The sequence below is a fragment of the Selaginella moellendorffii genome, unplaced genomic scaffold (assembly GCF_000143415.4).
Source record: "Selaginella moellendorffii unplaced genomic scaffold, v1.0 SELMOscaffold_89, whole genome shotgun sequence".
NCBI classification, from domain to species: Eukaryota; Viridiplantae; Streptophyta; class Lycopodiopsida; order Selaginellales; family Selaginellaceae; genus Selaginella; species Selaginella moellendorffii.
This window is the reverse complement of record NW_003314350.1, coordinates 203,872-231,545: the sequence shown is the minus strand read 5'-3', so window position 1 is coordinate 231,545 and position 27,674 is coordinate 203,872. Positions and strand designations below refer to the sequence as shown.

The window sequence follows — 27,674 nt, the reverse complement described above, 5'->3', positions numbered from 1 at the left end:
AAGGAGGCTGTTGACCTGGGTAACTGTACTACCACGAGGGTCTCTTGAAGCTTAACAGCACAAGCTTGGTTAAGAGTAATTGCAACAGTAATGTTGTCCCCAAACATGGCAAGCGCATGGTTAGGGGTTTCCTAAGCTAGGAACAAACGGTTGACACTCTTTCTAATAAATTGGAATTGCCATATTTTATCATAAATCGGAAAGTCATAATAGAAAACGCCTTACAGTTTGCTCCCTTGCTTTCCACGTTGACAGCTCCAACATCTCTTTTTTAATATATATGTTTGGTGTAGCAATTGCCCTTTGATTCAATGGTAAGTAGCAGCTTGTTCAGCTTCTCCAATTTGGTGAGAATCTCGGTGAGTGCACTAAGGAGATGCATCAGGCTGCTACTCTTTGGATTCTTTGGATCATTCTTCTGCAACAGCAGCGGTTGCCTCCATGCAACGTGTCAATATTAGTACATGCATTGGGCTCATTTACCATATGTTTCTTAGGCTTTCAACATTCCAAAAGTTCTTCTTTGTTTTTGTCTGTCACCAAGAATGGAAAGTATAGTGTTGTTTTCAAGTGACGATGTAATTGACTACATTTCTAGCACATCACAGGTTCATGAGGTTCACAATAGCAAGTCTCATTCATGAGATCAAACTCTTGACGACATATGTAACAAGTTCTTGAACTTACACACAGGTATAATTTCCATTATAACCAAAACTTTCCTTTAACATTGTAAGAATGCTATAGCAACCACTGAGCTTGGGGATAATAATGACGCAGCTGTGAACTGTGTTGTAACAAAACCTATTGTCACCAAGCACCACAACATTCCTAGTATGCATTACTGACATTTTTTGCTTTTTTGATTAATCAAATCTAACATAAATTCAAGTGGTGCTCCTGACAATAGTGGTATGTTGCACTTTTGCTTTCAAATGATATTTTAGTTTGCATTTTAGTTGGCAAAACTTCTAATAGCATACTTGACATTAGTGGTATGTTTATTAAGTTTTGTTTGTCTCTTTTTAACTGATATAGCATGATCTAACACTCTTGCAGGAAGGTTGGCTAATATTAACATTGTTCCACTTCATGCCAACCATGCAACACCTATCACTGTGATGGCATCTATTTTAACAGGTACATGATTTTCTCTTAACATGGTTTCTTACAACATTCTTATAACAACGAAACTACATGTGGATTACTTCACTTCAACTTTTGATTCAATGCTACCATTATGCAAAAAAACATTTTTTGGGTGATATTTTCTTACTATTTTTTGACACAGCAAAGTGTCACATTAGTGACATATCACAAGATAATCTGTGGTGTTCTATTACAAGTAGCATTTTCAAAGCCAGTGGCCACTCCTTAGTGGATCAAATTGCTGACTTGCAACTGCTATCTGGAGCTCAGCCATTGCTACTATACACCCTATCTCGCTATGGAACTTATGATGGCTTCTACAACAGCTTGCGGAGAACTAGCTCTACCACCTTCCCCAATGTCGACTTCAATGATATTGTTCATATTACTACAGATTTTCTTTCTCAACATGTTGCTGATATGTTTGGTGGTCTATTCCTTTATTGATATTATTGTTTCCTCCCTGGTCTGTGAGTTCCCACCACTGAGGCCACCTATGCTTGATATAATTCCTATATCCAACTTGGTTCTTTTGCATGATTTCATGCTAGAAGCCACATGATCAGCATTTTGCACTGCTGCAGCATACTTCCTCAGTTGACCTAAATGAGTAGAGCACAAACATGCTAACGACTTTGAGTATATTTACAAGGTATGCTTGAGCTTTCAATACAGCTGTTAATAATAACTACCATACTCCGGTTCAAGTTGCAGCATGTATGTCTTTCGTGTATCATAAAGTCAAATCAGAATGGTTTGGACGTCAAATGCCACTCAAAATATTTCACAACATTGAAGGAACAAGTGATCATAATATTTCCAAGATTGGACCTCCAACTATAGTTTACAATGTGCCTGGACTAGCACCATGGAATGCAATTCATGACCACTTGAAATCCATAACTTCTATGTATCGAAGAGACTTTGATGGGGTATGTATGTCATATTTATTTGTTCAATGGCTTATATTTATTCATTTAAGATAAAGGGATGCTTAATTCCTTTTGCCTATCTCTGTGTCCTTTGGCTGGTGTGTTTGCCACAAATTTTGGCTATCTAGGATTAACTTGCAGATTGGACACTGCATCAAGTGCAACAATGACCATCCTTTTTCATAGTTATATGTGTATATGCCCGGTTAATATCCACTTATAGCGACAGCACAGCACGTAACAATGGATGATGCTCTCATTGACCGTGTATATGGCTTGATGGCCATCACCTTTCTTCAAATGTTTACTTCAACTGATTTATCTATGGCCATCAAACTCTATAAAGACAATCCTTATCCAGAAGGCATCTTTCTTTTGTCACCCACTGTAAATGGGATCTCTAAAGTTATGGCCTTCAAATCGAGGTAAATACATGAATATCAGTTATTAGAAAAAAAAACTTTCTATGCGTTTCATGTAGCAATGCTTGGTTTTCTTAATAGTAGTGTTACCTATTAATTCAATTGATCAAATAAAAGTTTATAATTTATAAACACAAGATTAATCTTATTTCATATCAACTATTAGATGGTAGAATAAAAAAGAATATACTAGAAAGTGTTTAAGCAAGTTTATAAATTATAAACATGTTTATAAATAATAAATACAAGATTAATCTAAATGAATAATAACTGGTAGAATATTCAAGCATATTCTAGGTACAGTTCCTCTACAAATTTGCTTAAGCAAACCAAAAAAGACAAAAATAAATAAAAATGCAAATGTATTGTGTTATAATATAAAATATGTATGTGTAGCTAGTAGAAAGCTTTGGAGTTGGTCAATAGGAACTAATAATGGCACATAGAGATATTCCAGCCATAAGGTAGCAAATGTTTAGCAAAGACCAGCTAGTACAACTCCTTCCTTTCTCTCTATGTGTTCTCTTTCCTTGTCTCATTGATAGTATTTGGAACAATATTTGGAATAGGCCTTGGGATGATGGACTATAGCTGCTAGCAACAACAACAATGGCAAGCTTTAATGAGTGTAGGTCTAAATCTAGCAACAACTATAGTGACTTGCAATTGAATTGGGTTCGAGGGGCACAAAGTAGGCCATACAGTAGCGAAAAAACATTTAGTGTATGTGATGCAACAATTACAGACACTACCCAAATAAGTGTCCACAACCAGTGATGAATTGAGACAAGTGCTAGTATTCTCGGCAAATTAATCATCACTAGGAAGATTATTTTTGCAAGCCAGGAAATCTGGCAATCCATGCAAGTTACATCAAAACCTTGCCATCATCACCACCATCTTCGGCTTGAGCACCAGTTTTCTTTCAACACTCATTTTCTCCTCCAGTTCAGACAATGAGCTATGAGCCAGCATCCAAGGAAACAGATTAAATACCAGCCTATATGTGGCATCTGTCAGACATAAGGCTTCCACAAGCAGGACAATTGCTTGCACAAGCTTAAGCCAAGTAGAAAGCAATGCAATTTTCATCCAACAAGCTGCACTAGAATCTAGAGTTATGACACGGGCACAGTAGCATCAGTATAAAGAACCGCAAGGAGAAAAGAGAGAGCAAGCAGCCAAGATTAGATCCTTCAGCTACAATTAACCAAGATAAACCAATCCCTGATCCCAAAATAACTACTCTGGCTAAGCTGTTACACAAAAAGTGGAAACACGTGCTGAATTTGGAAACACAGCCTTACAACATTCTTCAAGACTTGGACAGTCAACGCCTGATTATCACATTTGCTCATAAAATTTATTTTTATATTCACCCAACATTTGCTGGGCAAGTACTAATTCAATTATATTGCAAGATGTATGTTTGAAAATTTGTATCTATAAAGATTATTTTGTGAGTCACAGATCTCAAATAGAGTCCCCTTTTAAAGCTAAGGTTACCAAGAAGAAAACTGTAAAAGTGTATGTTTCCTTGTAACTCATGCCACTTTTGCCCAAGCAAGGAGGCTGCCACCATTGCAAACTACTTATGGTGTTTGAGGATGAGGACAAGATCATTTCTTGAGATCCCGAGAATCTCAAAGTTAAAGAATAAAAGTGGGAAGCAATGGGGAGTGATGGTTAGGCTGAGCCTCACCCCACCCCACCCTTGGGGATTCTACATTCCTGTGAGTGAGATTCCACATTAGCATCTGCAGTGTGTTGTGAGGCTGGGCCATGTGCATGTGCTTGTTTTGCATTGTGAAGCTGCCATTCACAAGCAAAGAGCAACTGAACTGTGTTAGCAAGATATCAAGGAAGCATTGCACATATTAGATATACTAAGTTTGTTCATTACACCTTTCTAGGGTACAAGCTTGCATAAAGTAGCAGCACAGCTCCTGCAATCTAGGGATGTCTACCACTTCCTAGGAAAGATCTTGTTCCAAGTCTCCTTGGGACCACTCAAATACCATCTTGTTTGGTAGTTGCTCTGGCTGACGAGCTGGGTGACAAATATTTGACTTATTCCACACTGTGAGCTGCCCAAACGAACATCTGGGCAGTCTCAAAGGATTGCAAGATTGTGACAGCGATCCAAGTTCTCACTATCCTTCCAAGAACCTTTCATGTCTAGGTTCTTTGAGCTCGATGGACTTTGTCTACACTTCAAAGCTTAAGAGTTTGCTGAAGCATTGTTTCAAACTCCTTGATTCCATGTAGATTGTGGCAAGCAATGTCAGATCGAAAATCGAGGTGGAATCACCCATCCTCGGGGCAAGTCCGTGACCGCGATCATATACGGCAATGCCGTCATCACCAAAAGAGAGGCACCAAAGTCAGAAGAGGTGGAGGGGGGCAGCTCATAAGAAACAGAGGGATGCAGGTTTTGGTTCGTCTTTGGAACACATTAGGGCTCTGCTCAAGGAGTTGCTCCCAAAGCACAACTCGCAGCGCTACAGCAAGAAGCACCACTATTCCAACTGTCACCTAGCAAGATTACTGAAGAGCAATTTAAGAAGAGGTACGGGCTGATCGAACAGATACCAGATGCCACGCCTCCCTATGATCGGTAAGGATTCTCGACCTTGTCTTGTGTCTAAGTTTCTCGACATTCCAGGTATAATCGAAAGGTGTTTCCAGGAGGGAGAGCGCCGTGCGTGTAGTTGGAGGTTAAAGATGTGTACGCCACATTGGTTTTCCAAGACAAGGGCCGGCAAGCATTTTCTCTAGGCTCTTGTGTTCATGTGCCCTTTTCATGCTGTACAAGGCAGAGTGTAAGCACGATGAGCAGGAACCAGAGTGAGGGGAGTTCCAGTTAGAAATGGGCTTAGAGTTGGAGGAGGATGAGGAGGCACAGGATGAGGAGGCCGTTTTTCTGGACCTGGAGTTTCCACATGATGGCATTGATCAACCTACTAACGATGTCACCTCCTCTGAGGAGGAACAGGCCGAGCTTGATTGGCATTCAGGCATTCTAGCGTTCACCACCTCGATCCTGGATGTGCGTACACTAAGATTGGGAATTGATGTGAAGCACCGCGATCTGCTACAGGTATGTAAAGCTGGTTAGTATCTGAAATCTGCGCTAAGATCTGGTACAGGTTTTCATGTACGTGGATCACTGCCAGCTTAGGGAAGCAAGCAAGACCTCCAACATATCTTCATGTATGTACCAGTTTCTAGTTTCGTGTTTTGAAATCAATTTCTGTTTGTTTTGTGTATGCCATGGACATGAGGGAATGGCGATATGCCATTTCTGAGATCGATGGATATGTGCAGGTCAAGGGAAACCAGCTGGTTGAAGCTTCTCTGCATTAGTTCCCTGACTCACCCACAGAGCCGATCTCGGAAGAGTTCACACGCGCCTTCACCACGCAGGAGGTTCGGGATAAGTTTGCAGCCTGGAGAGCATCCTTGTTATCGGAGGACATTACGATTCCGGATGGGTCGCACCCTGTTGGCCGGTTGCTCCAAGGTGAGTTTTTGTCGTGTGTTTAAAGTCTGTTGCCTTGAACAGGCATGGGGGATGCCGAGCTTTGAAAGCGGCTTTGCAGCCATCTCAGTGGGAGAGCTCAAGTTGTACTCGGGTATCCTGATTGGCCAGTGAGTGCGGCGCTGGACTCGAAGGAAAGTTTGGTAGTTCGCACCTGATGGTGGGCATGCTAGCCCCATGGATTAACGTGAGGTTTTCTCGTGGAGGTAAGCTTTTGATCTTTATTCCTTCCGCTTGACAAGCTTTTCGTTCTCTTAGGTGTAAGCGAGCGTGTCAACTTAGACTTCTAACTACAACCTGCAATATTTTTGTCTCTGTGTTTCTAAATTGTTTGGATCCCGTACTATTAATAATGGTTTTGTGCTATCTGCAAATTACAAAAAGATTCATCATTTTTAAATGATGCTTTGTTCTCCGAACGAATGTCCTATTCTATGCGTGCATTTGCCGGAAGGGGCAGCGCAAGCCTCCATCATAGTATGGTCCAAGCTTGCCTGATTTCAGCGCTCCCAGCTCCGCCAGCTTGTATCCCTTCTCGAATGCTGGTGGCCGATACACATTCACGTTGAGCTGCCGGTAATCCTCCGGATTGGCAGCGGGATTAGGACACCAGTCCACCTCAATGCTGCCCTTTGCATCCTCCACACGTCTGGGAGGCAAGAACGCGGACACGAAGTTCCCGGCCAGAAGCTTGAACGCACCCAAGATGATCCACTCCACAATTGCTGGAGGCTTTTCCAATCCAACAGCGCTCCTGATTGTGGGATCGATGAGTGCACAGATCCCAGTCTCGACCAGCGGCTGCACGGGGCGAGGAAATGCATCCAGCACCAGATGCTTGAGATCCTGGACGATGCTCTTGTTCTTGTCCGTGAAGATGGCGTTCTTGGCCTCGTAATCGCGAATGTACTCCCGCATCTCTGGAATGCTATCTGGGATGGTTGTGATGCCCATCCTCACGCCCACGTCGTGCCACACAACATACGCGGCCTCCTTCTCGTTGTCGGTCCACTTGCGGAATCCAAATCTCTCGGAGAAATCAATGGGGCTGACCACGTTGAGGCAGAGGACGTAGGCGAATTGGTCGTTTGGGATCTTGAATTTGTTGTGGATTCCATTCAATCTCCTCACCGCGTATGAGCCGCGATCGCTGTCGACGTGGTGGTGGATCATCTCGCTCACCAGAATGTTGGTCTCGGCGGCGCGCTTCTGCGGATCCTTGAGGCCGTACTTGGTCTTGAAGAGCAGATTTGTGATCCCCGGGATGCCGAGCGTGCGGATTGTGCCAAACTCGAGCGCCTTTTGCGAGAGGAAGGGGAATTCCACCGAGTACATGTACCACAAGATCTTGTGTGCATCTCTCACGGGGTGGAGCGACGCTAGAAATCGTGCCCTCTCTTCTCTCTTGCGGATACACACCATCTTCCATGCTGCAGCCATCACGAGAAACGCAATCATCAACACGATTGCAGCCATTTCGAAATGGTGAAAACTGTTTGATCGATCTGATCAACTTGATTGGAGAATGTTTTCTACTCCTCTGTGGGTTGAGGAAACAGAGGCTGGAGAAGGGTCTTTTATACTATCAGAGCTATTAGAGATCATATTTCACGTTTCTTATTTCCATGTGATCTGTATTCTGTACGTTACACACATAGCCACATGCTTGTAGAGAAATGTTGTTGTTTTATACGCTGCACGTTTTCCATACAGTTATCTGGTCCATGCAATTTATCGGTCCTACCAACTTGAACGTTTCACGTTTAGAACTGGATTCTGGTTCCTTAATTACAAAAGATGCAGTAGAAACCAGAGATAAACTATATTTAAATTAGTATATTCGTTATTTACCAAAGTTGTTTCTCTTAAACTAATATAAAGTTTAATCTAGCATAATTTCAAGAAATACCATATAATATAATTTCTCGGTTTATTCATATTTATAAAGAGATTTAAATAAATAATGTATTTTTATTGTAATGAATAATGTAGAATTTTCTAAAAGGTATATGGTCAAGTTGATTTTCTTTTATATTATTTATTTTTCAATTTAAAGTCATGGTTATTATAGATCAACTTCTATGCATTTGGTATAAAGCTCTTGGAGCGGCCATGCCGGATGGATGACATCACTAGCAGCTAGATCCATGGAGTGGGCTGCTCGAGGGTGAAGCTCGATTCAGGCCTGGCCGCCCATCAAGAAGGCTGTTGACCTGGACATTGGGTAACTGTGACTTGATGTGATTTGGCAGCTTCTTACTACCACGAGGGTCTCTTGAAGCTTAACAGCACAAGCTTGGTTAAGAGTAATTGCAACAGTAATGTTGTCCCCAAACATGGCAAGCGCATGGTTGCTTGGTGTAGCAATTGCCCTTTGATTCAACGGTAAGCAGCAGCTTGTTCAGCTTCTCCAATTTGGTGAGAATCTCGGTGAGTGCACTAAGGAGATGCATCAGGCTGCAGTGTTGCTGCTGCTACTCTTTGGATTGTTCAGATCATTCTTCTGCAACAGCAATGGCTGCCTCCATGCAATGTGTCAATATTAGTACATGCATTGGTCCCATTTACCATATGTTTTTTAGGCTTTCAACATTCCAAAAGTTCTTCTTTGTTTTAGTCTGTCGTCTTCAAGTGATGATGCAGTTGACTACATTTCTAGCACATCACAGGTTCAGGAGGTTCACAATAGCAAGTCTCATTCATCAGATCAAACTCTTGACAATGTATGTAGCAAGTTCTTGAACTTACACCCAGGTATAATTTCCATTATAACCAAAACTTTCCTTTAACATTGTAAGAATGCTATAGCAACCACTGAGCTTGGGGATAATAATGACGCAGCTGTGAACTGTGTTGCAACGAAACCTAATGTCACCAAGCACCACAACATTCCTAGTATGTATTACTGACATTTTTGCTTTTTTGATTAATCAAATTTAATGTAAAGTCAAGTGGTGCTCCTCACAATAGTGGTATGCTACACTTTTTCTTTCAAATGATATTTTAATTTGCATTTTAGTTGGCAAAAGTTCTAATAGCATACTTGACATTAGTGGTATGTTTATTTCATGCCAACCATGCAACACTTACCACTGTGATGGCATTTATTTCAACAGGTACATGGTTTTCTCTTAACATGGTTTCTTACAAAATTCTTACGAAACTACATGTGGATTACTTCACTTCAACTTTTGATTCAATGGTAGCACTATGTAAAAAAACATTTTTTGGGTGATATTTTCTTACTATTTTTTGACACAGCAAAGCGTGACATTAGTGACATATCACAAGATAATCTGTGGTGTTCTATTACAAGTAGCATTTTCAAACCAGTGGCCATTCTTTAGTGGATCAAATTGCTAACTTGCAGCTGCTATCTGGAGCTCGCCATTGCTACTATACACCCTATCTTGCTATGGAACTTATGATGGCTTCTGCAACAGCTTGTGGAGAACTAGCTCTACCACCTCCCCCAATGTTGACTTCACTGATATTGGTGGTGTTCATATTGCTACAGCTTCTCTTTCTCAACATATTGCTGATATGTTTGGTGGTCTATTCCTTTAGATTTGCTATTGATATTATTGCTTCCTCCCTGGTTTGTGAGTTCCCACCACTGAGGCCACCTATGCTTGATATAATTCCTATATCCAACTTGGTTCTTTTGCATGATCTCATGCTAGAAACCACATGATCAGCATTTTGCACTGTTGCAGCATACTTCCTCAGTTGACCTAAATGAGCAGAGCAGAAACATGCTAACGACTTTGAGTATATTTACAAGGTATGCTTGAGCTTTCAATACAGCTGTTAATAATAACTACCATACTCTGGTTCAAGTTGCAGCATGTATGTCTTTCGTGTATCATAAAGTCAAATCAGAATGGTTTGGACGTCACATGCCACTCAAAATATTTCACGACATCGAAGGAACAAGTGATCATAATATTTCCAAGATTGGACCTCCAACTATAGTTTACAATGTGCCTGGACTAGCACCATGGAATGCAATTCATGACCACTTGAAATCCATAACTTCTATGTATCAAAGAGACTTTAATGGGGTATGTATGTCATATTTATTTGTTCAATGGCTTATATTTATTCATTTAAGATAAAGGGATGCTTAATTCCTTTTGCCTCTCAAGACATCTCTGTGTCCTTGGGCTGGTGTGTTTGCCACAAATTTTGGCTATCTAGGATTAACTTGCAGATTGGACACTGCATTGAGTGCAACAATGACCATCCTTTTTTCATGGTTATATGTGTACATGGTCGGTTGATATCCACTTATAGCAACTCAACACAGCACGTAACAATGGACGATGCTCTCATTGACCGTGTATATGGCTTGATGGCCATCACCTTTCTTCAAATGTTTACTTCAAATGATCTATTTCAAAGGAAGATTATTTTTACAAGCCAAGAAATCTCCTATCAAGACCTTGCCATCATCACTGCCATCTTCGGCTTGAGCACTAGTTTTCTTTCAACACCCATTGTCTCCTCCAATTCAGACAATGAGCTACAAGCCAGCATCCGAGGAAACAGATTAGGTACTAGCCTATATGTGGAATCTGTCAGACACAAGGCTTGCATATGCAGGACAATTGCCTACACAAGCTTAAGCCAAGTAGAAAGCAATGCAATTTTCATCCAACAAGCTGCACCAAAATCTAAAGTTATGACATGGGCACAACAGCATTAGCATATGGAGAACTCTATATTTCATGATGTTGAGGAGGAGGAAAAACTCTGTATTTGATGATGCTGAGGAGGAGGAAAACCTAGAGAAAATCACAAAAAGAACTGCAAGGATAAAAGAGAGAGCGAGCAGCCAAGATCAGATCCTCCAGCTACAATTAACCAAGATAAACCAGTCCCTGATCCCAAAATAACTACCCTAGCTAAGCTGTCACACAAAAAGTGGAAACACAGCCCTACAACATTCTTCAAGACTTGAACACTCAACACTTGAATATCACATGCACTCAGCTCTCACTCAGGTGTATAAAATTTATTTTTATATTCATCCAGTATTTGCTGGGCAAGTACTAATTCAATTATATTGCAAGATGTATGTTTGAAAATTTCTATCTATAAAGATTATTTTGTGAGTCACAGATCTCAAACAGAGTCCCCTTTTAAAGCTAAAGTTACCAATAAGAAAACTGTAGAAGTGTATGTTTCCTTGTAACTCATGCCACTTTTGTCCAAGCAAAGAGGCTGCCACCATGGCAAACTACTTATGGTGTTTGAAGATGAGGACAAGATCATTTCCTGAGATCCCAAGAATCTCAAAGGTAGAGAATAAAAGTGGGAAGCAATTTCACATCAGCATCTGCAGTGTGCTGTGAGGCTGGGTCATGTGCATGTGCTTGTTTTGCATTGTGAGGCTGCCATTAGCAAGCAAAGAGTAACCAGGTTGTGTTAGCAAGAGATCAGGGAAGCATTGCACATGTTAGATATACTAAGTTTGTTCATTACACCTTTCTAGGGTAATACAAGCTTGCATAAAGCAGCAACACAACTCCTGCAATCTAGGGATGTCTGCCACTTCCTAAGAAAGATCTTGTTCCAAGTCTCTTTGTTGTTTGGTAGTTGCTCTAGCTGACAGGCTGGGTGACAAATATTTGACTTATTCCACACTATGAGCTGCCCAGACGAACATCTGGGCAGTCTCAAAGGATTGCAAGATTGTGACAGTGATCCAAGTTCTTCCTAGAACCTTTCATGTCTAGGTTCTTTGAGCTCAATGGACTTTGTCTAAACTTCAAAAGCTTTGCTAAAACATTGTTTCAAACCATGTAGGCAATGTCAGATCGAAAATCGAGGTGGAATCACCCAGTCGGTGACCGCGATCATATACGGCAATGCCGTCATCACCAAAAGAGAGTCACCAAAGTCAGACGAGGTGGAGGGGGGCAGCTCATAAGAAACAGAGGGATGCAGGTTTTGGTTCGTCTTTGGAACACATTAGGGCTCTGCTCAAGGAGTTGCTCCCACAGCACAACTCGCAGCGCTACAGCAAGAAGCACCACTATTCCAAGTGTCACCTAGCAAGATTACTGAAGAGCAATTTAAGAAGCGGTACAGGCTCCCAGATGCCACGCCTCCCTATGATCGGTAAGGATTCTTGACCTCGTCTTGTGTCTAAGTTTCTCGACATTCCAGGTATAATCGAAAGATGTTTCCAGGAAGGGAGAGCGCCGTGCGTGTAGTTGGAGGTTAAAGATGTGTACGCCACATTGGTTTTCCAAGACAAGGGCCGGCAAGCATTTTCTCTAGGCTCTTGTGTTCATTTGCCCTTTTCATGCTGTACAAGGCAGAGTGTAAGCACGATGAGCAAGAACCAGAGTGGCGGGAGTTCCAGTTAGAGATGGGCTTAGAGTTGGAGGAGGATGAGGAGGCACAGGATGAGGAGGCCGTTTTTCTGGACCTGGAGTTTCCACATGATGGCATTGATCAACCTACTAACGATGTCACCTCCTCTGAGGAGGGCTTGATTGGCATTCCGATCCTGGATTGCGTACACTAAGATTGGGAATTGATGTGAAGCACCGCGATCTGCTATGTAAAGCTGGTTAGTATCTGAAATCTGCGTTAAGATCTGGTACAGGTTTTCATGTACGTGGATCACTGCCAGCTTAGAGAAGCAAGCAAGACCTCCAACATATCTTCATGTATGTACCAGTTTCTAGTTTCGTGTTTTGAAATCAATTTCCGTTTGTTTTGTGTATGCCATGGACATGAGGGAATGGCGATATGCCATTTCTGAGATCGATGGATATGTGCAGGTCAAGGGAAACCAGCTGGTTGAAGCTTCTCTGCATTCGTTCCCTGACTCACCCAGAGAGCCGATATCGGAAGAGGCCTTCACGAAGCAGGAGGTTCGGGATAAGTTTGCAGCCTGGGGAGCATCCTTGTTATCGAAGGACCTTACGATTCCGGATGGGTTGCACCCTGTTGGCCGGTTGTACTACTGCTCCAAGGTGAGTTTTTGTCGTGTGTTTAAAGTCTTTTGCCTTGAACGTACCAAGGTGTGTTTTGTTCGTGTGTTTAGAGTCTGTTGCCTTGCATAGGCATGGGGGATGCCGAGCTTTGAAAGCGGCTTTGCAGCCATCTCAGTGGGAGAGCTCAAGTTGTACTCGGGTATCCTGATTGGCCAGTGAGTGTGGCGCTGGACTCCAAGGAAAGTTTGGCAGTTTGCACCTGATGGTGGGCATGCGCCGTGCTGAGGCCCCATGGATTAACGTGAAGTTTTCTCGTGGAGGTAAGCTTTTGACCTTTGTTCCTTCCGCTTGACAAACTTTTCCTTCTCTTAGGTGTAAAGTGAGCGTGTCAACTTGGACTTCTAACTACAACCTGTAATATCTTAGAATCATTGTCTTTAGCCAGAGCGTGTTTCTAAATTGTTTGGATCCCATATTGTTCTGCAAAAATTACAAAAAGATTCACGTAAACTACGCATTTTCAAATGATGCTTTGTTCTCCGAACGAATGTCCTATGCCCGTTCTATTTCTATGCGTGCATTTGCCGGAAGGGGCAGCGCAAGCCTCCATCGTAGTATGGTCCAAGCTTGCCTGATTTCAGCGCTCCCAGCTCCGCCAGCTTGTATCCCTTCTCGAATGCTGGTGGCCGATACACATTCACGTTGAGCTGCCGGTACTCTTCCGGATTGGCAGCGGGATTAGGACACCAGTCCACCTCAATGCTGCCCTTTGCGTCCTCCACACGTCTGGGAGGCAAGAACGCGGAGACGAAGCTCCCGGCCAGCAGCTTGAACGCACCCAAGATGATCCACTCCACAATTGCTGGAGGCTTTTCCAATCCAACAGCGCTCCTGATTGTGGGATCGATGAGTGCACAGATCCCAGTCTCGACCAGCGGCTGCACGGGGCGAGGAAATGCATCCAGCACCAGATGCTTGAGATCCTGGACGATGCTCTTGTTCTTGTCCGTGAAGATGGCGTTCTTGGCCTCGTAATCGCGAATGTACTCCCGCATCTCTGGAATGCTATCTGGGATGGTTGTGATGCCCATCCTCACGCCCACGTCGTGCCACACAACATACGCGGCCTCCTTCTCGTTGTCGGTCCACTTGCGGAATCCAAATCTCTCGGAGAAATCAATGGGGCCGACCACGTTGAGGCAGAGGACGTAGGCGAATTGGTCGTTTGGGATCTTGAATTTGTTGTGGATTCCATTCAATCTCCTCACCGCGTATGAGCCGCGATCGCTGTCGACGTGGTGGTGGATCATCTCGCTCACCAGAATGTTGGTCTGGGCGGCGCGCTTCTGCGGATCCTTGAGGCCGTACTTGGTCTTGAAGAGCAGATTTGTGATCCCCGGGATGCCGAGCGTGCGGATTGTGCCAAACTCGAGCGCCTTTTGCGAGAGGAAGGGGAATTCCACCGAGTACATGTACCACAAGATCTTGTGTGCGTCTCTCACGGGGTGGAGCGACGCTAGAAATCGTGCCCTCTCTTCTCTCTTGCGGATACACACCATCTTCCATGCTGCAGCCATCACGAGAAACGCAATCATCAACACGATTGCAGCCATGTCGAAATGGTGAAAACTGTTTGATCGATCTGATCAACTTGATTGGAGAATGTTTTCTACTCCTCTGTGGGTTGAGGAAACAGAGGCTGGAGAAGGGTCTTTTATACTATCAGAGCTATTAGAGATCACATTTCACGTTTTTTATTTCCGTGTGATCCGTATTCTGTACGTTACACACATAGCCACATACTTGGAGAGAAATCTTGTCGTTTTATACGGTGCACGTTTTCCATACAGTTATCTGGTCCATGCAATTTATCGGTCCTACCAACTTGAACGTTTCACGTTTAGAACAGGATTCTGGTTCCTTAATTACAGATTTCACAAAAGATGCAGTACAGAGATAAACTATATTTAAATTAGTATATTAGTTATTTACCAAAGTTGTTTCTCTTAAACTAGTATAAAGTTTAATCTAGCAATACCATATAATACAATATGGTTTCTCGGTTTATTCATATTTATAAGAGATTTAAATAAATAATGTATTTTTATTGTAATGAATAATGTAGAATTTTCTAAAAGGTATATGGTCAACTGTTTTTTCTTTTATATTATTTATTTTTCAATTTAAAGTCATGGTTATTATAGATCAACTTCTATGAGCGGCCGATGACATCACTGGCAGCTAGATCCATGGAGTGGGCTGCTCGAGGGTGAAGCTCGATTCAGGCCTGGCCATCAAGGAGGCTGTTGACCTGGACATTGGGTAACTGTGACTTGATGTGATTTAGCAGCTTCTTACTACCACGAGGGTCTCTTGAAGCTTAACAGCACAAGCTTGGTTAAGAGTAATTGATGTTGTCCCCAAACATGGCAAGCGCATGGTTACTAAGCTAGGAACAAACGGTTCACACTCTTTCTAATAAATTGGAATTGCATATTTTATCATAAATCGGAAAGTCATAATAGAAAAAGCCTTACAGTTTGCTCCCTTGCTTTCCACGTTGACAGCTCCAACATCTCTTTTTTAATATATATGTGTGGTGTAGCAATTGCCCTTTGATTCAAGGGTAAGCAGCAGCTTGTTCTGCTTCTCCAATTTGGTGAGAATCTCGGTGAGTGCACTAAGGAGATGCATCAGGTTGCAGTGTTGCTGCTGCTACTCTTTGGATTGTTCGGATCATTCTTCTGCAATGGCGGCAATCTAATTGGTACTTCCACAGCATCAAGGATCCGAACAGCGAGTCAGCAGCAGAATGCCAGTTCCCATTTTGTTCTTGTTCATGGAGCAGGCCACGGCGCTTGGTGCTGGTACAAGGTAATCGATCAACTACAGAAGCGAGGCCACAGGGTCAGCGACGTTGACTTGACCAGCGCGGGGATCAACGGAGTTGACCCCCGTTCTGTGACCAGCCTGGAGCAATACTCCGGCCCGCTACTCCAGCTGCTCCGATCGGTGCCGCGTGGCCACAAGGTAACCGACATTACAAACCTGATATTTATGTTTTATTGCTGGCCTTCACCCAAAACAAGTACTTGCTGTTACTGCAGATCATCTTAGTTGGTCACAGTCTCGGAGGTGACAGTCTCACCTATGTGATGGAAAAATACCCTCACCAAATTGCAGCTGCTATGTTTGTGGCTGCAAATATGTTTCCAAGGGGCTCCAACGGGACTTTTGTTTACAACCAGGTAAATTGTTTCGATCTTGTTAAATTCATATAAAACTCTTGCTTGATTTCATTTCTCTTCTTCTTTGCCAAAGCTGTTCTATAGATACATCAAGAGCAGCAGCAAAGTGGATGCTTATAAGTGTTCAATTGGTGTCAACTTACAGGTTATTACTAACAACAAGGCCGTACAGAACAGCAAAGTGTACTTCTACTCCAATGGATCAAAGACCCCTGTGGCTGCGGCATTCAAGCTTGACTTAGTACAAGACGTGCTCTACCACCTTTCTCCATCCAAAGATGTAGTTCTAGCAAAGTTGCTGTTGAAACCTCGCCCGCTTTTCAAGCACCACAGTGCTGAGCTCTCACGGGAGAAGTATGGATCAATTCCGAGGTACTTCGTGAAGACAACACAAGACAAGCTGATTTCACCCAAGCTGCAGGATTTGATGATCGAGTACAATCCACCAAAACGGGTTTTTCATGTTCATTCCGATCACAGCCCGTTCTTCAGCAAGCCTGCCATCCTGCTGGAGTATCTCCTCAAAGTTGCAAAGCTTCACCAGACGAATTAAACAATAGAATCCTTCAACTAAAGCTAGCAAAGGCCTCATTGAAAAAGTTTGGCCTTCCTCAACACTCCCATGGCCTTGGCCTTCAGAGCCTCGGGTCACTCAATCAGATGTAAAACCTCTGTTTTGTCCATCTCCGAAAGCATGCCGCCCATGCGTGGTCATGTTCTATATCCACCAGTGCCCAGCATCTGAAATGAATAAAACCTACTGTTAATAATCTTTGATGGAAACAAAAGAATATACACATACAGCCCATTGTTCCTTGAGAGATGCAGATGGTAATGCGGACATCTGAAGTTGCACCTACTTCAATGGACACTCCCCCAAAACCTAAGGGAGCACCACCATCTGTGATGGTCTTAACAATCAGGTTCCCACCATGCAAAATCACCATCATGACTTCCAGAACTTATTACAGAAGAAAAGTTTTCTTTTTCTGTTGTTGCATGAAAAATCTATTCGATTATGTAATATTTTTTCTGAATATTTTTTAACTAAATTCATTTTTATGTACATTTAAATTTAAATTTAAATTTAAATTTTTAAATCTTAAACATATATCTTTTTATTTTTATATATATAAAATAATTATAAAACAGGTCTAGTGTAAAGGCACAACAATTTTAATTGAGTTAATAGCTTATTTACTGATTTTAAATTTTAATTTTATATTAAATGTTAATTAAGTTAATAAGCTTTGTTTGATATTTACTTTCTTCAGTTTTTTTTACTAATATTGGATAATAACTTAATTTTCTTAAAAGAAATTCATACATAAAATTTATAATAACATTTGACAAATACCATCTTTTAAATAATAAATCATCTATTATATAGTATTTTATTAAAAGATTAGTATAAACAAATTGTAACTTGTAACATATTAATTTTAAAAATGTTATATAATAAAATATGTTTTTCTTTACTTTTTGGTCCAAGAGAAATAATATTTCAAAAGTTATAAAACCATTAAAAAAATACATATACATCCAAATGTAAAATATATGCATTATAGAGTAGAATATTTTAAGGATTTCTTTATATTTTAATTTAGTATATGTATTTGTGATGTATATAATATATTATTTAAAGTAAGTAATTATTAATATTTTTGAGTTGGTGTATAATGTGATGATAGGGTACAGTACCTCAAGTGGAAGATATTAACTTTACAAAATGCTAAGAGTTACATTTTACACTCTTTAATATCATCATGAAATATATTTTTGCAAATAGTGAAAATATTAGCAATATAGTCTTTGCAATTAACAAGTAAGCATTATATCCCCACAAACTTGTTATTGTCCTACTTGCAAATATATTGAATGTTTGTTAAGAAAGAGTTAAAAAGCCAAATTAAATTTACCCAATACAACTAAATTATTTTAAACAAATTTTTTAATATTAACTATTATATACATTTTGTGTTTTCTTAACTATCAACTATTGGACATCTATACTATATCATAATTTTTCTAAATATATAATATATTTTTTCAACATTCTGAAAATTTTATTAAAATTTTATAAATTAAAGTTTAAAATTTGATTAATAATTTTTTATGTACAATAAAAGCCGAAAAAAATCCAGGTAGCTCTTTAAAACCCTAATGCGGGGGTTTTTCTAGGGCTCATGGCTGTCAAGGTCTTGATCGAACTCCTGCGCGGGGCGGAAATGCGCGGAATCACGGCCAGAGAGGTTCTCGACAGGTACTCCCTCGCAATCACGCCGCAGATCTTCCACGAGGCTATGGCGAGCGTGCGCAAGACCGACATTGCGCTAGATTTCTTCCGCTGGGCGCCAACGCAGGCCAAGTTCGAGCACGACACGCAGACCTGCAATTCCCTGCTGCGCGTCGTCGTAGATGAGGGCCGTCCAGGCGAGGCGCACAGATTATTCACAGATCTCCTCCTGCCGCTCCACTATCCATCCGTGGCGAGCTACAATCTCCTCGTCCGGGGCTACTGCGAGGCCGGGGAGGTGTGCAAGGCGCTGCGGCTCGTCAAGGAGATGAAAGCTCGCGATCTGGCGCCCAACGAAGCGACGCACGGTGAGATTCTCAAGGGCTTTTGCCAGATTGGGAGGATGGAAGAGGCCTTGGAACACTTCAGGTCGGTGATTGATACTAGTGGAGTCGACCCTGCCATGTACAATACACTGATTGATGGGTTTTGCAAGGTGGCGAAGCTAAGCGATGCTTTCAACCTCGCGGAGGAGATGATCGTGGACCTGGGATGGATGCCCAGTGCTGTGACTTGCAACACGCTGGTGGCGGGGCTTTGCAAGGCCGGGAGCTTTGACAAGGCTGTCAAGCTCTTCACACGGATGGCGGAGAGAACCAAGAGGAACTCCACGATGGTAACGCTTGCCGCTGCGAATGCTCTGATCGATGGGCTGTGCAGGGCCGGAAGAGTAGACGAGGCTCTAGAGCTGGTTTTCGAGAGATGCAAGGACAAAGCTATGATCAACGCTGTCACTTACGGCATTCTTATCCAGGGGCTTTGCAAGTCGAAAAGAGTGGAGGATGGATTGAGGCTTTTGGAGGAGATGTCGACGAGCAGGGGTCTGAATCCAGACGCCGCGACTTACAACAGTATCGTTGCTGGATTTTGCGAGCTAGACATGGTGGAACAGGCACTCGAGTTTTTCAGCAACGTTACGCAAGGGAACAAGTGCGCTCCGGATCCTGTCATGATTGGCACTCTTGTGAATGGGCTCTGTAAGTCGGGACGGAGCTTGCAAGCCTTGGAGCTGCTCGAAGAGATGGATCGAGTGGGATGCCAACCAAGTTCTCAAGTCTACTGTTTGATGATCGAGGAGCTTTGTAACAGCGGGGAAGCTGACAAAGCTTGCAAGCTTCTTCATGAAACGTTGAGGAAGGGGCGTGCTCCAGCAAACACAGGGACATACACGATGATCGTAGATGGTCTCTACAAGACACACAGGCCGGAAAAAGCTCGCAGGCATCTCAAAGGGATACTGAGCTCGAGCTTGAGTGCTCCAAGCGTGGTCACTTCGTGTGCTATCATCGACGGTCTTTGCAAGTCTGGAAGGTTTTCCGAAGCACGCTGGTTTCTACTTTCGATGGGCCAGATGGGATCCAAAGCCAACACTCACATCTACAATTCCTTGCTCGGCGGGCTGTGTAAGGCAGCAAAGATGGGCGAGGCTCTTGCTTTCTTTCACGAGATGCAAGACGAAGGCCTACCAAGTGTTGTCACTTACAACATTCTTCTCGACGGATTCTGCAAGGTCGTGAAGATTGAGGAAGCTTGCGCAGTTTTTGTTGCGATGGTGGACGCCAAATGCCTTCCAACTGCAGTCACTTACAAGACTCTAACAGAAGGCTTTACCAGGTCTGGAAAGATGGCTGAAGACTATCAGTTCGCTGACCAGCGAGATGGTTTTCCGAAAGGACTGGACATAATCTTGTCAAGGCTGAAGAATCTGGAGCCTGGCTTTCAAGTTATCTACATGATGGTCGACAAAGGTCTCATAAAGCTGATGACTGTGAACTCGATAATACGGCGGCTCTGGAAGGCTGGAATGGGTGATCAGGCGGACAAGCTAGCTCAAACTTTGGTCAAGAAGGGTGGCATTCCTCCTGCAGTTATGCGTGCGGCAGTCACGGATGGTTTATAAGCTCCCGACAAATGCCGAGCACGTAAGGAATAGTTTTCAATTTTCCATGTTGCGTTCTTAATACTTTCCATGTCTTTTGTTGTAGCTTGAGGACGTCTTATTCTTGGACGGGAATTCTGCCTATGTAGTTCGCTGAAAGGCTGCCGAGGTAGAGAAAGTTTCCAACGCGCATTCCTGTGGTCATGAATCCTATGGACTCGCTCTGGAGCGACTCATACATGTCCAAAGGCTTGCCGTCTTCGTCGACAGTCAATACTCTGGAATAAGAAGTGTGCAGGTAATGTAGTAGCAACCTCTGGCTTCCAAGAATGTGTTTGACAAGTGGAAATTTCAGGGCTTGTTCCCACAAGAAAGAGCGTCCCTGTAAAAGCTTTGTTAACGCATCTTCAAAACAGTAAGACTTACTCCAAGAAGAGCTATCCAGAAATGGTTTCCAAAACGGTGCACATTATCAGGAAGTCCCGGAAGATTGTCAACGTAAACTTCAGCTGTTCCAGCTTTATCTCCTCGAAGCCAGTACCGCTGCAATCTTGCTCTGGGAAAACAACAGAAGAAATGAAGGATAAACAGGCGGAGGACCAGACTTACTGGGAAGTCTCACAGAAGACGAGGAAGTCTTCGTTTTCGGAGAGAGCGACTCCATTGGGGAAGAACAAGCTTCTCAGCAGCACCGTGGTCTGGTTCGTGCGAGGACTGTATTCCAAGAGTCGACCATATGGACGGCCTTCGAGCAAGTCGAGATCAAAGTCGTGCAAGCCATAGCTGGTGCTTGCATCCGTGAAGTAGACGGTCCCGTCTCGAGCAACATCCAGTCCGTCGGCCAACCTTGAAGAACAAAACAGAAGAAGATCGATCAGTGGTAGCGAAAGCAACTTAACGGACTTGTAGCTGAGGCCGTCTGCTTGGCCGGAAAGAACTCGGACTCCATTCTCGGTGACACTGAGCAGTCCCTTCTCAACAAAAGGTATGCAAAGTTTCTTTTAGACTCTTTCAAAGTTTTGCTTACCATCTGTGGCTCGCAGACGAGCATTTCATCCTTGGACAAACCAGCAGCAATTCCAAGCGGCCTTCCTCCGACGTAGCTCCAGTTCTTGACGCTGTGATCGACCAGATCAATCTGACGAATCCAGCCATCGCTGCAAGCTGCGTAGAGGTATCTTTCATCTTGGTCGACAGCAAAGTCCTCGGCTCCTGGAATCAAGCCTTCTCCGATGCGTTCCATTCGCTCCATCTCGTCCCTGGCCTCTGGAAAATCGTGGATTGATGGCGGACGAGGAAAATTCAGTGGGAGTGGATCAGCAAGGCGTGAAGTCGAGAGAATTCTCGAGTAGAGAGCAGCCACGGCGATCGAAAGCGCTACCATAGCTACAGTTGCTAAAGCTGCGGCCATGGATTTCTCGTCAGAATTTTATTTTCTAATTGCTATCCACGAACTTTATGTAAATAACATTGTTAATTGTGAAAGTATGTTTTGTTTGTTTATTAGTAATATCCCGTAGAATGTTTTGGATTGCCGTTATGTGGCTTTTAATTTTACCACATTCCAAGGTTGTGTGTATTTGAGAAATTTAAGTAATACAACTCTATATTCTATAATATAAGCAGGCTGGCTGTGGCTCATTCTCAAGAACTTGTCACTTTTATAAATATGAACGTTTTGGGGGTTTCTTGACTGCTCGTTGCGAGTGGAACAAAGGATGGCTAAAGAAAACTTCCATAAATCTAAATATCTATATTGGCAACGACGATGCCTTTCTTGCCACCCCAGGAAATGGTTACACTTCTTCTTGTTATGATATGACGATTATCACTGTTAAGGTTCCATGGGGAGGATAATTTGTAAATCTAGGAGGTTGGTGTAGAGGGCATGATAAGAAATTGCACTGGGCATCTATTGGTTTGGATTCTCATGTAGCAAATAATGACAGTAATCTAGTTTGGTGTAATTGATTTTTTGAATAATTTGTTAGCAAATAAAAATGGTAAGTGATTCTTTTCAAAACTTTCTGTGTAGATCGCTTTTCTTGCTACATCATAATAAAAATTAAATTATATGAGCAATCATATTCTTGGTATATTTTACTACGTACTGTTGTTGGAACTTATTCTAGGGCTAGTTGGAGCGGCTATGGTTCGCATTTGTCTCATCAACAGCGTGGAGGATGTGCTCCACGAGAAGGTGAGAAATGCCCTCAAAATGGACGATCCATTTGAGGACGAGAGGCGATTGCCCTTCAGCGTCGTCTCTTGCTCTGGACAGGTAGTCTTTTTTTTCCTGAGGATTGTCTCGTCTTTCTGACTTTCTTGGCTCCAGGACGATGATTTTCCTGCGAATGAGCTGAGCAAAGGGGCATCTGGTCGAGGATGGCAAGCGCAAAGGTGAGTTTGAGCAAAAGAAAAATTATTCTCTTGAAGACTTGGATTCCATTCACTCAGGTTTTGCGAATACCCTCAAGAAATGGTGATTGAGCTGCAGTGGCCATCTCATGTTTTCACAATGCAGCTACTTTGCCATGAATATAAGGTTGGTGTCTCTTTAGTTTTTTTTTTTTTTTCTTTCTTGAGCTATGATCAGCGCTCTGATTTGTTTTGTTATCAGATTTCCTCCAAGGTGGAAATTTTCGCTAGTGTTCTGGCTAACGAGCAGATGAGTAGCAAGCAGATGAAAAGACTCGGGTATGCTAGCAGTAACAAAAGTAACAAACGAATGATCTTACTCTCGAGTGATTTTGTGATTTCATATCAGTCATCTATCGCTGGATCCAAACGAACGAACTGGTTTTCAGGCTCGTGAATTGAAAAGCATCCAGATCAACGCGCCTGCCTCCTCGCTGCGGCTTGTACTGCACAATTGCTACTCGAACAAGCTAAATGTTTACAACCAGGTATATGTTCTTCTCACCCCCTTTCTTTCATTTATTACTACTCTTTATGTATTCGATTTTCTTCTGCAAAGGTTGGCATAGTTGCACTCGTGGTAACTGGCGATCCTTTGAGTGAAGAACAAATAATAATGCATCAGTTGCGACACACAATACCCTCTGAAAGTCCAAGGTTTTTTTTTTTCTTTTTTCCCGACTTGTTCACAAAGCTGTATGATTTGAAAATCTTTTGTCTCGGATTTTTGTTCCAGACAGAAGATTTTGGAGAAGAAAACGAAACCAAGAGGCGGTGTCAGCGAGATTGCCAACGTTGATTGCATTACGGGGCAAAGAATCCAGAGGGTATGTTAATTCTCTGCTTCATTTTAAGTATTTGACTTGATGGCATAGCTAGCTTTCTGCTTCAGCTGCAGCAGGAGAAACAGCAGGCCGTGGAAGAGGAAGATTACGACGAAGCTAAGCGACTTAAGGTACATACTTATTGAATTTCTGTATGGTTGACTAACTCTCTTCTTCTTCTGAATAGCTGCTGATTGAAAAGCTCAAAACGTTGGGACAACAAATTAAAGAGCTGGAACGAAAGAAGAAGTTGGCTGTGGAAGAAGAGGACTATGATCAGGCCAAATACTGCAAGGTAATAACAATCTTTCTGCTAGTAAGACTGACACTCGACTCGCTGCTTTGCAGTTGGAGATAGAAAAGCTGCGTCAATTAAACTCGGAGAATTCTGAAGACGAAACAAGCGACATGGGAGATTTGTCAAATGTGATTCCTTGCACTGCAAAGAACAAGGTGATTTCTTGTTGGTCTTATTCTTCTTTTTGTTTACAACGCATAACCCTTTCCAGCAAAACGATTTCAATGGTGTGGTTCATAGAGAAAGCCGTGATAGCTCGACCCAGACTTCTGAGCAAGTTTCGGAAGACGAGTACAAGGAAGAACTTCCCATCCATGGCATAGACGACAATGATATTCAGCAAACCGTAGAACAAACGTCTGGAACTTTAGCTCCAGAGCCCGTATTTGTGCAACAAGAAGATAGGCCAACTTATAGGCAGGCTTTGCACGAAGACACTGGTAAGCATATTTTCTGTTTAGTGAAAGCAGAAAGTGGCAAGTTTTGTTTTCAGTGGTAACTGAGATGAGAACCTCTCAAGATGATCAAAGCAGCAGCAGCGACGAGGTTTTGACACCGGAGCCTCTTCCAGAAACGGTGGTGAAGGAGTTTTCGGACGTCTTGACCGTGATGGATCGCTATCATCTGGAATGTCTTCTCAGCAAGCATTGGCAGCTTCGTGACAAATCTCTCCAAGTCTTGGAAAAAGAGCTCGAGTCCAAATCCCATATGTCTGATACAGTCACGTCTTTCAGGTAGAAATTCTTCCGAGCGAGACAGAGAAAATCATGATCTGACTTTATCGATTTGCTGCAGAGCCATCCACAAAGTTGTAACTCGAGGCTTGAACGATCGAGTCTCGAATATTTTCTTCAGCTCCATTCAGGTTGGTTTTCTCACTAGATGTTTTATCACAATCTCTTTGCTTTCAAACAACAGGTGTTGCGTGCGTATGTTACGAGATATGCGGCCGAAGTTCAAAGCAGAGAGCTTCACTCCTGTTTGGGCGACATTGCATCGATTCTTCGAGATAAACTTGGCGATTCCAATGCAAGAACCAAAGAAGCTGCCGCTGATACTCTGATGTTCTTTGCGATGGTAAAAGAAGCCGGACTCAACGTGATCGCTCCTCTGATGCTCAAAGTTCCAAAAACTCTGGTAAGCTTTCCGGAATCTCTCTTTAGTTTGTTACATGGTTTCTTTCTAGGCACTGTGGAAACCAATCTTGGGACGCTTGCAATGGCTTTTGGTGGGAATACCAAAATTTGGTTTGCAACCGCAGGGTCGGAGTGGATCTACCGGATTTGCGACAGAACCTCTGATGCATTTCGTGGTCCACTGTTTTAACTATCCAAACGGTGAAGTTCGCAGTGCCGCCATGAAAGTGACCACAGAAGTCTACAAGATCATCGGTCTTGGAGTGGAGAAGTTCTTGAAAGGAGTCAAGCCTGTGATTCGTGAGGTAGTTCTTCTGCTTTGGTTCTCTTCTCTCGTTAAAGTTCTCCTTTGTTACAGGTCATTGTTGGACTGTTTGAGAAAACCGGGGAAGAACTAAGTGCTTCGTGTTCCATGTCCAAAGTTTCTCCTTTGAAAGCTGCGATCGAGAATCCAAAGCAGGGAAAAGGCTTCAGATCTTCAGAGCCCAGTCCAAATACCAACTTGCTTATGAGCTCCTCATCCCAGGTTCTTCGCCCAAAACGTAGAAAAAAAAAGCTTCCAATCTCTAAACTTTGTTTTGTGTCTTGCTTTTGAAGACTTTCCGGAAAGGAAAAGCTATCGTCGATGGTTTTGAGAGGCAGTCATGCCCGCAACCGGAAGCGGTAAGAATTTAGCGAGATGTTTCTGGAACTTCGCTCACTAACTTCGACGTTTGGATTTTTTCTCCAGGCACGAAACAGGTATGCTGATCGATTGGAGGTTTCGCAATCTTCTTCTTCATCGAGTAGTTCCTGGATCGACGCAGCAGGAAGTGATTTCACCCAGGTTTCCAGCGATTCTTCTTCTTCTTTCCTTCTCTTTTCTAAAGTCTTTCACAGCGAAGTGGCAAAGCGAGCAGCAGCAAGGCGGCAATGCGATTCGAACCTCACTATAAATAAACCGAGAGAGAAGCCAAGGGCGAAATTTTAGGGCTTTCTGGAGAGGCGATGGCGGGCAATGGCGATGGCGGAGGTCTCTTCGAAGGACTGCCTCCTCCCTCAGCTCCAGCACCAGCCAAATCGGTGTCGCCGCCACCACCGGTGAGTGCTTCCAGAAGTCTCAAATCGGTCGAGCCGGCCAAGCCTGCGATCAAGCGCCCTGCTCCTCAAGATCCGGCTGAAGGTAGAACGTTTTTGTGTGTTCTATATTCCATGAATTTTTTCTTCGCTTACATTTTTTTTCAGCGTTTCCTCTCTCTCTTTTTCTTTTTGTTTGGTATCTCGTTTTTTCTTTTTTGCTTGTGTGAGTTTGTATTTTCGATCAGTGTTCTAAAAGGTGTGTGTGTGTGTGTTTTTTTTTTCAGGTGCTAAACAGGTTCGTTTCAAGACCACGACTGAAACCAGCAAGGAGAAAGTGATCGAAGCTTTGCACAAGATCAAAACTCACATCGGGAATCCGTCAAAGTTCTCCAAGGCTTGTAAGCTCGCTTTGCAGCTGCTTGACGCTGGAAGCGTGGCTGACGACGAAACATCGACGTTATTCTTTGAGATGCTTGAAGTCGCCATGAGTCCTCCAACTAAGGCCAACGCAGCAGCTGTTCGAGCGGATTACCAGCAGCTCTTTTCGGCTGTGCAAGACAAACTCAATGTAAGTAGCACCTCTAAGTGAGTTTCTTTCCTTTAGAACAGACAGAATCTGTTTTGCAGTCCTTCACTCCTTCACAGCAAGAACAAATCGAAGTGTGGGCTCTTTGGGCACAACTCGGGAATGACTTTTACACCGATGACACGTTCGTGGTGAGTTTTTCGAGGTCCGCCTTGCATACTAAGTCTTTTGTTAGCGTGTTTGCCAGATTCTAGCGTTATGTTTTATGCATCACGGCTGAGGTGAAATTATTTCAATCCGTTCCTTTGACGAGCTAACAGGAGTTTCTTCTTGCAGTTTTCCAAGGCTTCTGGACGACTGAAGCAACTCATCACTGCTCTACCTGAGGCAGTGGCAGAAGATGCCGTGGAGTCAAATCCAGAATCTACTGCTGATGCCGAAGAGGTGGATCCGTTTGGCCTGGATGCTCTTTTGCCAAAGAAGGAAGACAAGTGCAAGAAGAAAGCTAAAAACGAGACCACCGGAGGCAAAAACTTGCAAAGGGACAGGAGAGAAGCCTTGATCGAGTGCTTGACAATAGCTGCTAAACGCTACAAGCAGGCATGGTAAGTAGTAGCTCCACTCGTTTTCCCATTCATTCTGTCTAGTTTTCTCATGGTTTTCTCGTTCCAACAGGGCTCAAACGATCGTAGACATCGCTGCGAAGCACGCGTTCGACAACACAAACCGATTCGATCAATCCCAGCGCGAGAGAATCGTCAAGCTCTGCGTGTCCGTCAGGGAGCAGCAAGTGAAGCGCAAGCAAGGCAAGGGCTCCAGCGGCAAACTGGACGAGACATCATTCGAGAAGTACCGCGAGCACTACTCCCACGAGAAAATTAGCATTCGCAAAGCCGTGGGCGGCGGCGGCGATCGCAGCGCCGAGCAATGGCTTGGATAGAAACTTCTTCTATTTAAATATCGAATATTCGCGGCATTGTTCTTTACTTTATT

At 43.1% G+C, this 27,674-nt stretch overlaps 6 protein-coding genes and 1 long non-coding RNA gene across 10 annotated transcripts; 5 read left to right on the top strand and 2 right to left on the bottom strand.

The window, feature by feature from the left end:
• Window positions 1-12,025: 12,025 nt before the first annotated feature.
• On the top strand, window positions 12,026-12,730 carry LOC112341720. The gene is made up of 2 exons (XR_002990655.1): window positions 12,026-12,170; window positions 12,219-12,730. It is a non-coding gene; the product is annotated as an uncharacterized LOC112341720 (long non-coding RNA).
• An 836-nt stretch (window positions 12,731-13,566) lies between these two features.
• On the bottom strand, window positions 13,567-14,610 carry LOC112341733. Its single transcript, XM_024662338.1, has one exon. It carries the CDS (start codon window positions 14,608-14,610, stop codon window positions 13,567-13,569), a length of 1,044 nt encoding a protein of 347 aa, XP_024518106.1.
• Window positions 14,611-15,636: 1,026 nt separating this feature from the next.
• LOC9638600 (putative methylesterase 13, chloroplastic) lies at window positions 15,637-16,920 on the top strand. Of its 3 annotated transcripts, XM_024662404.1 has the most exons (4): window positions 15,637-16,027; window positions 16,105-16,245; window positions 16,319-16,617; window positions 16,667-16,769. In XM_024662404.1, exons 1-4 carry the CDS (start codon window positions 15,686-15,688, stop codon window positions 16,671-16,673), a joined length of 789 nt encoding a protein of 262 aa, XP_024518172.1. In that variant the 5' UTR covers window positions 15,637-15,685; the 3' UTR covers window positions 16,674-16,769. The 3 variants fall into 3 exon arrangements, with proteins under 3 accessions (XP_024518172.1, XP_002988584.1, XP_024518171.1); XM_002988538.2 differs by having other exon boundaries at window positions 16,391-16,920; XM_024662403.1 differs by having other exon boundaries at window positions 16,319-16,920.
• Window positions 16,921-18,337: 1,417 nt separating this feature from the next.
• On the top strand, window positions 18,338-20,595 carry LOC9638065 (pentatricopeptide repeat-containing protein At1g63330). The gene is made up of 2 exons (XM_002988537.2): window positions 18,338-20,463; window positions 20,527-20,595. The coding sequence occupies exon 1, from the start codon at window positions 18,432-18,434 to the stop codon at window positions 20,439-20,441; it is 2,010 nt and encodes a 669-aa protein (XP_002988583.2). The 5' UTR covers window positions 18,338-18,431; the 3' UTR covers window positions 20,442-20,463; window positions 20,527-20,595.
• Window positions 20,465-21,913, bottom strand: LOC9638599 (protein STRICTOSIDINE SYNTHASE-LIKE 5). 2 transcript variants are annotated; one of them, XM_024662428.1, is made up of 5 exons: window positions 21,448-21,913; window positions 21,324-21,391; window positions 21,030-21,266; window positions 20,847-20,976; window positions 20,465-20,802 (listed from the first exon to the last, which is right to left on the bottom strand). In XM_024662428.1, exons 1-5 carry the CDS (start codon window positions 21,829-21,831, stop codon window positions 20,539-20,541), a joined length of 1,083 nt encoding a protein of 360 aa, XP_024518196.1. In that variant the 5' UTR covers window positions 21,832-21,913; the 3' UTR covers window positions 20,465-20,538. The 2 variants fall into 2 exon arrangements, with proteins under 2 accessions (XP_024518196.1, XP_024518195.1); XM_024662427.1 differs by having other exon boundaries at window positions 21,030-21,391.
• A 650-nt stretch (window positions 21,914-22,563) lies between these two features.
• LOC112341713 (centrosomal protein of 104 kDa-like) lies at window positions 22,564-26,070 on the top strand. Its single transcript, XM_024662299.1, has 19 exons — window positions 22,564-22,701; window positions 22,756-22,820; window positions 22,878-22,965; window positions 23,041-23,117; window positions 23,188-23,326; window positions 23,398-23,495; window positions 23,575-23,665; window positions 23,731-23,793; window positions 23,850-23,957; window positions 24,011-24,115; window positions 24,172-24,400; window positions 24,454-24,694; window positions 24,756-24,825; window positions 24,879-25,097; window positions 25,147-25,401; window positions 25,455-25,622; window positions 25,694-25,759; window positions 25,827-25,922; window positions 25,976-26,070. Exons 1-19 carry the CDS (start codon window positions 22,570-22,572, stop codon window positions 26,033-26,035), a joined length of 2,370 nt encoding a protein of 789 aa, XP_024518067.1. The 5' UTR covers window positions 22,564-22,569; the 3' UTR covers window positions 26,036-26,070.
• Window positions 25,988-27,667, top strand: LOC9638598. Its single transcript, XM_002988536.2, has 5 exons — window positions 25,988-26,258; window positions 26,440-26,723; window positions 26,783-26,872; window positions 27,018-27,286; window positions 27,357-27,667. The coding sequence occupies exons 1-5, from the start codon at window positions 26,084-26,086 to the stop codon at window positions 27,619-27,621; spliced, it is 1,083 nt and encodes a 360-aa protein (XP_002988582.2). The 5' UTR covers window positions 25,988-26,083; the 3' UTR covers window positions 27,622-27,667.
• Window positions 27,668-27,674: the final 7 nt, after the last annotated feature.

Excerpts from the sequence above, each read along its gene's own strand:
- LOC112341713 (XM_024662299.1), top strand. The coding sequence starts at position 22,570 with ATGGTTCGCATTTGTCTCATCAACAGCGTGGAGGATGTGCTCCACGAG. Across the intron at positions 22,821-22,877 it reads CGAGGATGGCAAGCGCAAAG|GTTTTGCGAATACCCTCAAG; the intron begins GTGAGTTTGAGC and ends CCATTCACTCAG. Across the intron at positions 25,402-25,454 it reads TCAAGCCTGTGATTCGTGAG|GTCATTGTTGGACTGTTTGA; the intron begins GTAGTTCTTCTG and ends CCTTTGTTACAG.
- LOC9638065 (XM_002988537.2), top strand. The coding sequence starts at position 18,432 with ATGGCTGTCAAGGTCTTGATCGAACTCCTGCGCGGGGCGGAAATGCGC.
- LOC112341733 (XM_024662338.1), bottom strand. The coding sequence starts at position 14,610 with ATGGCTGCAATCGTGTTGATGATTGCGTTTCTCGTGATGGCTGCAGCA.
- LOC9638598 (XM_002988536.2), top strand. The coding sequence starts at position 26,084 with ATGGCGGGCAATGGCGATGGCGGAGGTCTCTTCGAAGGACTGCCTCCT. Across the intron at positions 26,724-26,782 it reads CTGTGCAAGACAAACTCAAT|TCCTTCACTCCTTCACAGCA; the intron begins GTAAGTAGCACC and ends TCTGTTTTGCAG. Across the intron at positions 26,873-27,017 it reads ACACCGATGACACGTTCGTG|TTTTCCAAGGCTTCTGGACG; the intron begins GTGAGTTTTTCG and ends TTCTTCTTGCAG.
- LOC9638599 (XM_024662427.1), bottom strand. The coding sequence starts at position 21,831 with ATGGCCGCAGCTTTAGCAACTGTAGCTATGGTAGCGCTTTCGATCGCC. Across the intron at positions 21,392-21,447 it reads TCGTCTGCGAGCCACAGATG|GGACTGCTCAGTGTCACCGA; the intron begins GTAAGCAAAACT and ends TTTGTTGAGAAG. Across the intron at positions 20,977-21,029 it reads GTCTTCTGTGAGACTTCCCA|AGCAAGATTGCAGCGGTACT; the intron begins GTAAGTCTGGTC and ends TTGTTTTCCCAG.
- LOC9638600 (XM_024662403.1), top strand. The coding sequence starts at position 15,686 with ATGCATCAGGTTGCAGTGTTGCTGCTGCTACTCTTTGGATTGTTCGGA. Across the intron at positions 16,028-16,104 it reads CGGTGCCGCGTGGCCACAAG|ATCATCTTAGTTGGTCACAG; the intron begins GTAACCGACATT and ends CTGTTACTGCAG. Across the intron at positions 16,246-16,318 it reads GGACTTTTGTTTACAACCAG|CTGTTCTATAGATACATCAA; the intron begins GTAAATTGTTTC and ends TCTTTGCCAAAG.